The sequence below is a fragment of the Lissotriton vulgaris genome, chromosome 8 (genome assembly GCF_964263255.1).
Source record: "Lissotriton vulgaris chromosome 8, aLisVul1.2, whole genome shotgun sequence".
NCBI classification, from domain to species: domain Eukaryota; kingdom Metazoa; phylum Chordata; class Amphibia; order Caudata; family Salamandridae; genus Lissotriton; species Lissotriton vulgaris.
Genome location: NC_141696.1, coordinates 714,826,214 through 714,841,541, shown reverse-complemented (window position 1 = coordinate 714,841,541; position 15,328 = coordinate 714,826,214). Strand labels below are relative to the sequence as shown.

At 45.3% G+C, this 15,328-nt stretch overlaps 1 protein-coding gene across 2 annotated transcripts in view; it reads left to right on the top strand.

Annotated features, from left to right (window-relative positions):
* Positions 1–15,328, top strand: part of SH3KBP1 (SH3 domain containing kinase binding protein 1) — a 1,359,457-nt gene that overhangs the window by 1,130,282 nt on the left and 213,847 nt on the right. For both annotated transcript variants that reach the window (XM_086934590.1, XM_086934589.1), the window contains one exon: positions 7,654–7,734. In XM_086934590.1, coding sequence (XP_086790716.1) covers positions 7,654–7,734 — 81 coding nt within the window. The remainder of the gene's footprint in view (positions 1–7,653; positions 7,735–15,328) is intronic.

The window sequence follows — 15,328 nt, the reverse complement described above, 5'->3', positions numbered from 1 at the left end:
GAAAGTTACGGCATGACGTCATGCCAGGTGAGCGTTGTAGGGGGAAGGGAAATCCTTTAAAGAAAGTCATTTTCTCTCTGGATTTCCCTTCTCTTTTTGAAACTCAGGAGCAGCAACATTGTTGTGATGTCACCAGTGCTTTAAGTGCAAGCTTTTGCAATATTATATGCAAGCCATAGTTGCTACTATTTATCTTATGCAACCCACAACTATTGACAAAGCCAAAAGTCCTGACTTGTAGGTATGATGTTACTTGTTGTATCATGTACCTGGATGCAATGACAGAAACAGCAAAATACAAACGGCACACTATGTTAAACACAGATTTTTAGCGTACTGTTTTTAAACCACGTCCTCAATTACATTGGCCACGCCCCTTTGAGAGCCCACCCAGTTTTTTCATCCCACTTAAAGCCCTAGAGCTATCCACATAAAATACAGTTCATCAGCATTTAAAAACTATTAACAGACAAATGATTGCTCTCCAGCAGGATCATTAATCACCAGCGTTATCTGGGCATTTTGTATTATTATTGTTGTCCTGCATCAGCCATGATAACGATAAAAACTGTTAAAATGAAACACACACGAAGTATGTGTCCTGCTGGGCCTGTGCAGCTGTTAAAAAGAAAAAAAATGTAGTAACACATTCTTTAACCTACTACATTAGTCAAACTGTGTGTCACAGCCTTATGTGATAAGCCACTGCAGGGGTCAGGAAAGGTGAATAGAAATAAACAAACTTCTTTTCACCTGCGCTGCATAGAAAAATAAATATCAACGCAGCAGGACAGTAGGCAAAGGTTACCAGAGGTTACCATTGTCAAATAAAGGATTTGTCGCCTTTCGCCATGCAGAGATGATGGGGTGAAAACATAAACAAAGCCTCGTTAACATGTACATAGTCTTGTAAAGACCTGTGAAGTACTCGGGGGGGCGGCTGCAATCATCTCTAAAACTGTCTCTTTGTGTGCGCCAGGGAGCTGCCTCGGCCCGGGCTGACACACACAAGACCGGGGAGGGTTGAAGCACTTTCATCCCAAAGGCGCTGCGCGCCTGCTCAAGCCCTCACTGCGAGGGCCAAGGAGCCTCTTTGGGTGGGCCAGGCTCATGTTTGAGTGGGCCCGGCCCACCCGCTAGAACCGGGCCTGGTAGAGCACAGGTTCACTTGGCATGTATGTGCACTGTAGCTACGCATCATTTGCTGTGTCAGCTCAGTCACAGTCTGCAAAGCTTTGGCTGTAGATGTCTGTGCCTGTCCCAGGAGTTCCCCTTTCCCAAGGACCAGTTTCTTTTGGACCACAAAGGTTGAACCCCATGGGAAGTACTCCACAAAGAATGCAGCTGTACTTATTTTTTTGTTTTTAGGGTGCAAACATGTGCCTATTGACACTTTGTGGCGCTGTAACACCACATGTGTTACTTGTAAATGTAAATGTATTGCGACTTGTATAGCGCATGTATCACAAGAAGGCATCAAGGCGCTTGCCTTGGGAACCCGTCCTGGCTTTTCCCTGTGAGATAACCCCTACTGGGCATCCCCAAGGTGAAAGCCAGGCATCCCGCAGCGGATGGGCTGCCGTAGTGGAGATTAAGCAAGCTATTGCCCAGAGTTGCAGCGTGGGACCCCATGATTAGAGTAGGCACCGAGGCGAGAATTATCGAGTCCGTGGACATTTTTGGGCTCAGGACCCTGCCGCGTCGGGAATTGAACCCTGGTCCCGGGCCAGACCTCTGCATCAGGGTCTGCCGCTCTAATCAGTGAGCCACACTCCTCCACTAACTTACTTGATGCCCCGCTCACCAGGGTATGGCTTAGAGGCAAGTTCCTCTTATATTAAAACAAGACTAATTGTTAAACTCCAGTAGAAAGTTAACACTTCCTTTCCTGGCCACCTAGAATGGCGCTTGTGGTTGCCACTACATCAGTGGAGACATCGCATGCACAAGTCCCAAACATTATCCAGATCCTGAAGTCACTGGCAAAAGTCATCACAGTGTTTTTCTCAATCCAATGTGGATGTGTTGTCATTAAGCATCAATGACTTCTTCTATTTTCATGATAGCAGTGCAGGGCACGAGTCGGGGTACCACGCGGGTGGACGGCATCCCCCCACTTATTTCCGAGGGTTGTTCAGGGTGGGCGCCGTCCACCCTGCTAAATCAAAACCGCGTCCACCATTAAAAAACGGGAGCGCGGCGCGCACAAAGTAAAGAAAGCATTTCCGCATTTGTCCGTAATTTTAAACGGGCACAGCTTGCCCCCACCTCCCTTCTTGACTCCGATGCTGTTTGAGAGCTCAGATACCCCGCAGCACTGTAGAGGCACAGCGGGATGGCAACCCTCACACCTCCAGCCCTTGATGAGCTGTTAAGAGGTGCTCGAAGGTGACGGAGAGGGAGGGGCGGCAGCTTCGGAGCAGCGACATCTATTCACATGCAAACAGCCCTGAATGCGTCTTGTGTCTATTTAGAGGGGGGCTCTCACATTCCATTTCTAGCCAGGGCCCCAAACATCCGAGACTCAGCCAGATTATACCCCGGATTGCACCCAGGCACCACGTGGTTCTCTTCACATAGCTTAATTACTGTCACTAAATTGTAAGCAAACCTCGGTTCTTCAAACATGCAGGCTATAATGTAAGAAAATAAAGAAATGGCACAATCGCACCCACACTGAATAACAAAGTATGGAGGACAATCAGTTCTCTCGGAGTATCTCCTGTAAGTACAGTACATCACAGTGGGGGATGGCATTTTGAACAGAGAGCCTGTCTTTTCGTTGTCTTGTGCAGGAGAGGAGCCCAAGATGATACTAGAATACTGCATGCCCACCCCTGTGTTCCCTCTCCTGTGATGGCTCCTGCCCTCCCCTCAGTGATGGCACCTGCCCCCCCATGTTGTGGCTACAGTCCACCCCCACCTGTGATGGCTCCTGCCCCCCCCCCCCGTGGTGGATCCTGTCTCCGCCCTGGGTGGCTTCTATCCCAGTCCTGGAACGGCCCCTGCAGCGAGGGTGAAGTTCTTGATGGGCCTCTTCTCAAAAGGGCTCAGCTCAAAATTAATATGGAAAGGTGGGCGTGTAAGTAAGTGAAGGGATGTGTGAATGGCTGGATGAATTAGTGAAAGGGTGAATGGATGAATGAAAGATTGAATAAATGGATAATGAGAGAGGATAGATGGATTGATGAGTGAGGGGAAGGATGGAGAGAAAATGTAAATAGCTGGATGTATGGGTTGAAGGGTAGCTGGATGATTGATGAGGGGAAAGATGGATGAGGGGAAGGATAAATGGATGAGGGGAAGGATGGATGGATGGAGGGGAAGGATGGATGGATGAAGGGCAGGATAAATTGATGGGATGGATGGATGGGTGAGGGGAAGGATGGATGAAAGGAAGGATGGATGAGGGGAAGGATGAAGGATGGATGGATGAGGGGCAGGATGGATGGATGGATGATGAGGGGATGGATGGATGGATGGATGGATGATGAGGGAATGGATGGATGATGAGGGGGTGGGTGAAAGGATGGATGGATGGATGGATGATGAGGGGGAAGGATGGATGGATGATGAGGGGAAGGATGGATGGATGGATGATGAGGGGAAGGATGGATGGATGATGAGGGGAAAGGATGGATGGGTGATGAGGGAAAAGGATGGATGGATGATGAGGGGAAGGACGGATGGATGGATGGATAGATGATGAGGGAAAAGGATGGATGGATGATGAGGGGAAGGATGGATGGATGATGAGGGAAAAGGATGGATGATGAGGGAAAAGGATGGATGGATGATGAGGGAAAAGGATGGACGGATGATGAGGGGAACGATGGATGGGTGATGAGGGGATGGATGGATGGATGATGAAGGGAAGGACAGATGGATGGATGGATGGATGGATGATGGGTGGGTGAAAGGATGGAGAGTGGGTGAAGGGATGGATAGGTGGGTGGAAGGATGGATGGATGGAGAGTGGGTGAAGGGATGGATGGATGGATAAGTGGGTGAAAGGATGTATGGGTGGATGATGAGTGGGTGGGTGAAAGGATGGATGGATGGATGATGAGTGGGTGGGTGAAAGGATGGATGAATGAGTGGGTGGGTGGATGGTGGATGGGTGAAAGGATGGATCAGTGGATTGGATGGTGGGTGGGTGAAAGGATGGATGAGTGGGTGCGTGGATGGTGGGTGGATGATGGGGGGGTAGGTGGATGAGTGAAATGATGGATGGATTGATGGATTGATAAGTGGTGAATGAATGGACATATGAGTGAAAGGGTGGGTGTAAGGATGGATGAGTGAGTGAAAGGGAGGGTAGATGGACAAAAGGATGAATAGATGTGTGAAGGAGTGAAATGATAGATGGATGAGTGACAGGGACAATGGATGGATTCATGAGTGGATGAGTAGATGGATGGGTGGGTGGGTGGATGGATGGATGGAAGGAAGGCTAAGTGAAAGGGTCGATGGAGAGAGAAAGGGAGGATGGATGGATGACTAAAAGAGTGGATGGGTGGAAGGATTAGTAAGTGAAAGGATGGCTGGATTGGTGAAAGGGTAAATGGCTGAATGGATGAGTGAGTGAATGGATGGATGGATGGGATGAAGAGTGGATGGATAAGTGTACAGATGGATAGGGTGAAAGGGTGGATAGATGGATGGATAATGGAGATGAGTGAAAGGATGGATGAGGGGATGGATGAAGGGATGGATGAGTGAAATGATACATGGAAGGATACATGATGGATAGGTTTGCAAATGGTTGAATACTTTTGGAAATGGCTGGGCTTACTTATATACTATTGCGCGACCTCTGATGTGTCTGTAAAACGTACCTATTGTCCTGAAGTTTTGTCCTAAATTTTGACCTCCTGTCCTGAATTTGTGTCCTGAATTTTGACCCTTTGTTCTGAATTTTTACACTCACCGTCCTGAATTTGCACCAATGCCAGTTCGTCACCCTAATTCTTTGTGCGGTAGAACCGAGGCTCTTTAACACAGCAGCATGAGAGTGACGAGAGAGAAACCTGGCAGAGTGCTGCCAAAGAGCTCTCCCACTCAGAATATTTCATTATTCAAGTGATTGTGAACAATTAAGGGTAAATTGAGATGTGAAAAACTAAACACAATGCGATGCGGCTGCACGAAACTTGAGGAGTTAATTAAGTATTAGTATTAGCAGGTGTGCTGTAAGTTAAATTAAAACATTTTACATGCACTGTGCGCCTCGTGCGTGTAGTATCAGAGTACCACTAGACCCGGCCCTGCCAATTAAGTGCCGGAGCTAAGCACTGGCACAAATTAAGCCCTGCATTGAACAATTGACACCAGGCTACAAAATGTAAGTAGTATGATGGTGTACCCTTGTGTGTTCTTCCGTGTGTCGCTGTTTCCACATGGAATGTTTAATGATGACAGCAACGCCCCCTTCTAGTTTGTGTTGTCGGTCTGAATTGTATAATTTTGTGGAATGGGGAGGTGTAGGATGGCGCTGGATTGTTCATTTAAACATGACTCCATGATGACGTATGACTTGGCATTACGTATGTCAGTATATTTTTAATTTAGGCTCAATCCTGTCAGTGTTTGGATAATTGCACTACTGGATAGGGGGGCACAAAGTTTTGCAAAGGTTCTGCCCGCTTTCTTCAAGGGGTCCCCACAAAATGACATCATGAGCTAGGCCCACCCCAATTTTATAGTAAGTAGTCTCTGTAAAGGGGGAAACAACCATTACAATGCATGAGTCATAATTGGCCCTTTTTTTAGGAACTATCACAAAAATAAACAGTATTAATACAAAGTAAAGCAATGTTTATATTTTGTTGCACTGAAGTAAATGAAGGCAAATAAGTCAAACTAAAATATACCAAAACTAAATACATTTCCTAAAATAAATAGAAATAAATAAATCTGCTAAAATAAATACAATGGCCAGTTAATATATCTAAAATTTAGGCATTGACCCAAGTTAATGCCCCGGCAGCTCCATTGTCTTCAACCAAGATTCCCAATGTTAGACTAATGTTCTGATTTGTTACCTTTGCTGCAAATTGTAAAGCGTTCTGATATCCTTCAGGATCAAGTTCGCGCTATATAAAACTTTATAAATAAAATAAATAAATCTAGCCACAGCTAGAGAGAGGCAGCTGGGACAAAACTATGTAATACAGAGTCGCTAGTTTACAATAGGTGGGGAGATAACATATAACACTCATCGATAGAATAACGTGAATATGGAGCCCTAGTGTGTGTAATAGTCATTGTCGAGTGTGGGAAGCAGCCTCTCTGGGAACCTGTAATGTATACAAAATCTGGCAGTAAAACTTTCCTGTAGTGTTTTGAAAATGTGTTGATGTCACCTTCGCCAAACTTCATCCACATTTGGGCTGCTAATTCCTCCATACAGGGACCTTAAGTCACAGGCTTAAGTACCAAGCAGCTTCAATTGTTAAATCTTGCATTATATGCAAATGATAGATCTGCCTTACATGTGATGTCACTTCCTGTTGCGATGTCACTTCCAGTCGCGATGTCACTTCCTGTCGTGATGTCACTTCCTGTCGTGATGTCACTTCCTGTCGTGATGTCACTTCCTGTGACCAAGCCTACCTTGGAGAGTCCCCCCACTTCTTTTTTTAGGACTTGTGCCCTGTAGCAGTGTATGTACCTCCTTCAGAGAGGAACGACAAGGTCAAGCTATTTTTTGTTGCTGCAAATAAACTGTCAATATGTGTTGTTTTAATTGCATAATAAGAAAGAAACACTATACTTTTGCCACTCATTTAGTGCTTTTATTGAGAAAACATTACAGATGAATTCAGCCCTGCGGATTTCAGTTGGAATTCTTATGTTTATTTTGAAGATGTAAAGGTCACCTGGCTAAAAATACTTTTCATGAGGCTGGCTAGACACCGAGCGAGTAGGTTTACACATCTCAGTTTGCCCTTATGCCTATTTTCATATCAGATGTTAACATTAATGTATTAATAAAGATCATCGGGCTCAGCACGTGCTGCTAAAATCTCTGCGTGACCTGCTAGTCATGTATTCAGCTTCTGGCATAGTCAACTCACCCCTTCATCCTTCCAAGGGCAATAAAATGTGTTCCCGGTTAGATTGGGTAGATAGTAAAGGCAGTTTATGCAAAGTGCCACAGCTAAAATAATGCATTTTAATAATTAAGAAGGAACTGGGCAATATCTGTCATCGACAGAAGGAATAACACCTCTTGAGAATGGCGCATTTCTAATACAAAAGTGAGCTCTTAATTGCCGCGTGCAAAATACAAAGGTGTGATCGCGCGTGGCTGCTGCAGCCCGATTCCCATTTTGCTTGTCACGCCACAAGAGTCTAATAAAGGGATATTCAGAGATGAGAGTTAATCTCTCCACAATCTCCATTTCCTGCGCGGGCTAATCGGCTCGCGCGCCCCTGCGCGTCATACCTGCACGCGCGCCTTTCACTGGCGCTTCCGCAGATGTTTTTAATTGATGTGGGCCTTTCATTTGCTCACTGGTTTGATTATGTTTTTCCTTTCATTTACACCATATTTTAGCGCCATGAAGCTTCGCTTAACAGATAATTTAACTCTTGACCATGCCGGCTGGATTTGTTAAGGCCTTACTCAGTGACTATCTATTTTTGCAGGTACCACAGAGAGACGGCATGACGTGCGGAAGGTGCCGCCCGAACGACCGGAGTCCCTTCCGAACAGAATAGAGGAGAAAGGTGAGCTCCGTAGCTGAGTTTCTGAGCACGCGCATGCTTGTTCCCCAGATTCAAATGTATGCTAATCTTTGAAATGGAACGCAGGTGGGTTTTCTGTCTGCGGGGTGCCGGGAACTTTCCATTTCCTGACCTGACCAAATCCAGTTAGGCGGACTGACCAGTAATTCATTCTGGTTGATGCCGGACGGATTAAAGGCTTTGCGGTTGGTCTTCAGCTGGTTTAGCGCTGCTCGCCTGCTGATTCGTGGCTACTTCGTTCTAGGTGTTCACATTCCTCTTAATTGGCAGCTCTAGATGTAACGAGCATTGGCAAAAACAAAAGCACTCCCGGGCTGACAAATTAATCCGAAAATGGCTGCTGCGTTGCAAAAAGTTTAAAAAAAGAATGACATTGAGTATGCATGGATAAGAGAACAAATTAAATGCACGATGGCAGAGTGTAATTTTTGAGATGTAAAATATTCTCCCATGCAGTCCAGTGAAAGCAGAAGGGTACATCCAAACAGCTAATAGATTGAAGGTGAGAATAAAATACTCCTGTTGCCTGATCTAAGATGTGACTAACAGTGTGTCAAGCCAATGGCTGAAGATTCCTGTGCTTGAGAAATCAACAGCAGAAGAAAGTTGACAGGTGTTTGGGGCCACCAGAAGGGGGGCCCTGGACAAAGGGCCTCACCTACCCACACATTGTGAGGACCCTGCTCATGGCTAATATTGTCCAAGGCTATAAAAACTATACTAATCCTTTATGGGTTGCGGAGTAGCGTTCAACTCGCCAAAAAAGCACTTCAACACTCCATTGGGGGTAACGAGCGCTATATAAATGCAAACCTTCTTCCCTCTTCTATCCCTCCACTATCCTTCTCAATCCAAATAACTGATTAATATCCACCACTCAAATTACTTCAATATTTCACTATACTAATACACCACTAATCCTTATGGTTTCCAGCCAAAATAGCGCTTCAACACCCCATCTGGGGTAACAAGCGCTATATAAATGCAAACCCTTTTTCCTCATCTGTCGCTCCGCTATCCTTCTGAATCCAAATAACTGACTAACCTATCCACCACTCAAATTACTTCCATATTTCACTATACTAATTCAACACTAATACTTTATGGGTTCCGGAGTAGCGTGTTGCTCGCCAAAAAAGCTCTTTGATGCCTCGTCAGGGGTAGTAAGCGCTATATAAATGCAGTTACAATACAATGCAATATCCTGTAGGGATGTTCGAGGATCCTTCAGGGCTGCTTCAGGCTTCCTAGTCTAACCCTAATTCCAGTTGTAACAGTGTGTTTACACAATAATAAGGCACAACTCTATAAAACATCGCAGTTCTATGATGTTTTAGCTGGGTGTTTACATTGAAATGTAAAGTACCTTCCAACAGTGCTGGAGCCTTTTTTACAAGACATTTTACCCACTGTACACTTCAGCTTAAAATATTCTTGGAACTTAGGAAATGTCATGGGGCTAAAACGTTCTTGTATCCTGACACTTGGGTTGTATGTCAGAATATTGAGTACACAGCAAGGCAGGCTTCTCTGCAATGGCGTATGAGCCTCGGCCCCTGGCTCCAAGCCAGCAGATGAAAAATAAAACAGTTACCTAAGTTGTTTTATTGTTCACTAGCTGGCTCTGAGCCAGCCCGTTAAGGAAGGGCGGGCCGAGGCATGGAGGGGGAAGAGTAATGTAATGTGGCTCACTGGTTAGAGGCGGCAGACCCGAGAGCAGAGGACGGCCCGGGACCAGGGTTCGATTCCCGGCGCGGCAGGTTTCTGGGCCAGGGTCAGCGGACTCTATAATTCTCTCGCCTCGGTGCCCACTCTGATCAGCGATCACACTCGGCAACTCTGGGCATTAGCTTGCCTCATCTTCACTAACGGCCCCACCAGACCGCCGGGGATGCCTGGTCTCACCCTGGAGATACCCATTAAGGGACCATCTCTCAGGGAAGCCAGGAAGGGTTTTGCAGCGGTCGAAGCGCCTTGGGACCCTCCGGGTAAGTAGTGCGCTATATAAATGCCTATACATACATACATACAAGAGGAGTACAAGCTGCACTCCCTAAGTGCGCCTATGTGTTTTGGCCATCCGTCCAAGGCGGAAAAAAGACTCTCCGCTCAGAGCAGGAAGTCTGTGGGGTTTCTCCAGCCCAGCTGTTCAATGCAGCTCAGACCAATCCCTGCACTGCTCTCAGACCCGCAGAGGCGCCACTGTACACGACTGCAGCTCAAGATCAATGGGTTTTTAATTTTTATTATTAAACCCCCCCGTGCTCCTTCTGCACTCAGCTCCACCACCTCTTCATTGTGTCGGCCGCACCTGGTACACAAATATCATGCTACATCATTATTATAGCCAAGATATTGACAAATAATTAAGGTACATAAATGCGGAATTAGTTCACCTATTCTTATGTACTTACCATATGATATTCTATTTGGTGATATTTTGGTTGCATTATTATTCTCACACAAAATCTTAAGGACTGAATATTCTGAAAGTGAACCTACTCCTGAGGATTCTGAAGAATGTATTTTTAAGACTGCATATTTCACTGTGCCAGGTCCAGCGTTGTGGACACACCAAAGGTTTGGTCACAAAATAGTTTTCAAGCACCCTGGCTCTTACTAATATAGACATAGTCTGCAGCACCCTTTCCAACATTCTGCTGCCCAGGAGAATTTAATTTATTATAGAGAAGACTATTTTTGAAGTCAGTGCTTTGTGCAAAGTCAAATGAGCACAGAAAGCATTTGGCCTTAAAAATTAATTGACTCATTAAGGTTATGGCGTGTGGCCCACCTCCACCCCCTTGGATGGACTACCACAGACCACGTGGAGCGATCTCACTGGCCCTGTGGAGATTTTTTTGCCTACAGAAGCCTACAGAAGTGCCACTAATATAAAAAGCGACTCTACGGCACTGACAGTTTAGTGAGAAGTCGCAGTATTTCAGATGACGTATACCAAAAGTGATGTATGGAATGTTTGAATTACTCTCTGCTATTGGTAATTACTCTGGGCCTTATCCCAGTCCATGTTTATTTTGCACACCATGTCACCTCAGTTTGGATCCAGGCACGTAGAAATCAGTCTTGACCCTGATCTAGTAGGAATAGTCCAACACGAACTGCCAGGCCGGGTCCTCCCTGAAGTGGAACAAAAGCAATCCATATGGGACTGGTATGCCCAGACACTGGTCCAGTGGACACTGTGCCACTGTAACCAAGCTATACCTAACTTAAGATTCCTAATAAAGATGAAGCCGGTATTGGGTTGCTTGTGTTCTGGGTCACGGAGGATCTAGTCTGGCCTGGCCTGTCTTTTTTCAAGCAGCACTATTTATTTCCTTTTACGGATAATAGACTTAAAAAAAAAAACAAGACATTTGCCAGATTGGGAATGGAAACACAGGGCCAGTGGTCTGCTGGTCTTTGCAGACCACCGTCCAGGACCTTACAGCCTATTGCAGGGTGTTGTATATAGCAAGCTTCTTAATTAATATTTATTAACCAGGCCATTCTGTGACCTTCTCTGACTAGAGTTGTGTAGTAGTATATATGTGGCATCCCAAAATTAAAGTCTGGGTGAAAAAAGTTGGTGCACAATTTTCAACCACCGTTTTGCGACCAATACATAAGGCTCTACATGTCTTAGATGCTGATTACACCAGGGAACCTCAGAGGTGGTTGCTTTATGCAAGAAACTCCATAAGAAGCTGAGTTTGCTAAACTGCCCATTGTCAACTTTTAACGCATCCCCATCAGTGTTAAATCTCTTGTCTCAATGTCACAGAATATGCCACCTAATTTGTTTTTAATCACATACCTTGCTTCAAAATTAACCTTTTTATTTCCACATAATTTGCTTCAACTTGCCTCCTAATGTAGTCTTCCTTTGCTGAGTAAATGCATTGACTGTGCTCAGTCTGCTCCACATTTGGTAATTACCAGCCGCGGTCTTTGCAGGTAACAGCGGTGGGGCCGTTTAAGGGGGGATTTCGATGGACGATGCCAAGGGAAAATTAATTATTTATTTAATTTTCCCTCAGCATCGTCCCTCGAAATACTCCCTTACCCAGCCCCACCTCTGTTACCTTCATGGACCGCGGCTGGTTTTACATTCACACATCTTTCACCAATAACCAATTTTCTTTAAGTTATTCACACAAAGAAGAAACACATTCTGAAAAATGTTTACTAACAAATCACTGTGTATTTTGTGGTTCCTAAAAAGTTCAGTTTTACATATGTTAAACATGAGTGCCTCAGTCAGTCCTGATATTTTCTTTGCATTCTGGTATTTGTAGTCCTGTAATTGCCTGTGGGAAAAATTAGAACTCTGTGCACTGCTCACTATTGAAATGGGAAAACAATGGGCCACTGGAACACCGACTCCTTCATTGGTGGGGAAAAAGGCTTATTGCACAGATATACTTTCAAACTCTTTTTATAGACATACTAAAATGTAAAAGAACTTTTATGAAAACATAATGTGCATATGAGTAAAGATGACCCAGTTACTATATTTATTACAGGGAATGGGAGCAACAGAAATGGGAAAATCTATCAACTTCATAAACATGTAGGGACTCGCATAAATTTTGGCGCATTGTAAATACAGGGTCTGAGGAGTTAGCCACGGCTATTGAACCTAACATCTCGGCCAAGGCTTGGCAAGATCACTCCCTGTCGCTCTATGGGGTAGATGACTGTGCCCTCAAGGAACCATTACCAATTATTAGTACGTCATCAGAGGGGGACCCTTTTACTGAAAGGGAGGTACGCAAAGCCATTTCAGGGCTGACCTCTAGCAAAGCCCCTGGCTTGGACGGTCTACCGGGGGACCTATTCAAACAGGAGCCCGATGTCTGAGTCCCTTACTTAAGAACGTTATTTAACACCGTCTTGGGGGGCATGGATGTACCAGGCACTTGGCTGGGCGCAGAAATAGTCCCTATCTATAAGAAGGGGTCGCCTCTGCTCCCAGCCAACTATAGGCCTATCAGCCTCATCGACGTAACCCAGAACATTTTTGGTAGGCTAATACTCGATCGCCTCCAAAACTGGATAGAGGAATACGCCATCTTAAGTCCCTATCAGGCTGGGTTCAGAAAAGGGGTTTCAACAACTGATCAGATCTTCCGTCTGAACCTCCTGTTCTGGAAGACTGTGACACTCGAGGGCGGCAGCTTGTACACGGTTTTCGTGGACTTGCGTGCCGCCTTCGATCTTGTCCCGAGAGATAGACTGTGGAATGTCCTGGCGGATCTAGGGATCCCGGGGGATATTCTGTTAATTCTGATGAGGTTGCACCAGGGGAATTATGCCCGGTTCAGATGTGGCAGAAGAGGGGCACTTTCAGACAGTTTCCCCGTTGGCAGGGGGGTGAGGCAGGGTTGTGTGCTTGCAACGACCCTGTTCTGCCTCTTTGTCAATGGGGTTATTGACCATTTGAACAGGCTGGTCGATATTGACGCTCCCAAGCTCAATGGCTGCAGGGTCCCCGCGATTATGTTTGCGGACGACACCCTGCTGCTATCTAAATCTCCCATGGGCATACAACGGGTCTTGGATGGGTTCTCGACCTTTTGTGTGGAGCGAGGGCTGGAGATCAATGCCATGAAATAAAAATTTATGATCTTCAGCCCTCCTCCCACAACTCGTCCAAGACTTACCATAGGGTCGTTGAGATTAGAGAGGGTGCTCACCTTTGAATATCTGGGCCTAACCATTAACCAAAATTTGTCCTGGGATTCTCATTGCACCAGGGCCACCATGAAATTAACACAACGGGTGGGATCTGTAGGTTGGCAAGCGGGTCTACTCTTAAACCATTTGGTCACCTTATCCACATTTACAAAATGCAGGCAAGAGGGGCCGTTACCTACGGCGGAGAAATGTGGGGCCATACTACTGCCAAGAAACTCCAGATCATTGAGAATAATTTTATAAGGCAGTTGGCAGCTTTACCATCTGGCACCCCCCTCCTTCCGCTGAGACTAGACCTGGGTCTTAGACCTATTACTGAAGAATTGGGTCTGAAACCCTTAACCTATTGGCGCAGAATCTGGAGCTCACCTGACTTATCGAGCTACAGGAATGAGCTCACAGAGATCCTACGCCCCCAGATACCCTGGCTGAGTTACATCAGGTTAACATGCGAATCTCTAGGAAGGCTGGAATTATGGCAGGACCCGGGTAACGCTTGTGCCAGGACCCCTCGGAAACTCCTGTCGAGAGAGTACTACGAGCGAAAGTTACGTGTCTCGATTGAGAGTACACGTGAAGGGTCACTAACCAACCTGTTTACCATGTCTAAGGACCTATATTTCCCCAAGCCGGTCCTCGACGGAATTAGTCCCGTCCTGACAAGGAAACTTTTTATGCAGTGGCGTTATGGCACACTGCCTCTTGGGGCATTCACGGATCGCTGGGACAGGTCCAAGCCTCCCACACAATGCCCAGCTTGTCAACATCCTTGCGAGAATGATCTTCACATTTTGTTTTTTTGCAAAGCCTATCAAAGCCCAAGAAAATATTGGCTTCTCCCACTCTTGAAAAACCTTGGGTTCAGATCATATCTTCCCGCCTACAGAATACTAAAGACTGACCTATCCCCCCCCTATTGTGTTTGCTGTCGCGAAGTTTTTAACAGTTGTCTGGCACATTCGTAATCGCTGTTTCAAGTTAAATACGGTTAAAAGCATTGCTTGATATTTTTTAACTGTTACACTCTCTAATTGTCCATTTTATAATTCTCTTTTGAATGTTTATTAACTGCTAACTTTTATGGTTCCTTTATTTCTTAAAACTACAATCTGATTCCTTTTCCTCTTAACTGTTTTAAACTTTTGTTGTAACCTTTTATGATCCATAGTGATCGAAATAAAGATTGTAAATGATTTATTACATTCATTCCTGCTCACTCGGTCAGCTATCTTAAATGATTGAATATATTTGGGCAAAAGTATCCACTGCTGTACATTATAAGGATAAGGCAAACATCCTTTTAATGTGTGGCAGAGGGGTTTTTATTCCTTATAATAATTGGTGAAAACCATCACCCTTCCCACAAACTGCATAAATCCTTAGTGTCTTGCCCTTTCATGGTATTTGCAAACACGAAGAATCAAAACAGAATCTGTACCCCGGAAATAAACACACCTAAAAGCAGTTTACTGAAAGATATTTGCATTAGTTTAATATAAATCAGATTAAATAAATGGGGAAGCTGTGAATCAAGCAGATTCTATCTTTCCTGTAATGACCTCTAGAGTGGGAAAAAATAAACATATTGTCATAAATAACTCTTTTCTGCTGATCATGTTTCATTTTAGAAAAACATCAGCTGAAGAAAAGGGCAGTTCCTGTTTTCGGTATTTGTACCACGATACCATTTTGCTCCATGACCTGCCTCTGCCTTTTAGCCAGCGGTCAGGAACACACTCCAACACAGTCGGTGGTTGCCGGCGTGCTTCTGACCACTGGTGGTGCCCGGTAGTGGGCGACCGCCGCCAGCGCCTCACATAACTAAGCTCCCTCTCACCATAATACGCAAGAAATCAGCACTCAAAGAAGGGTC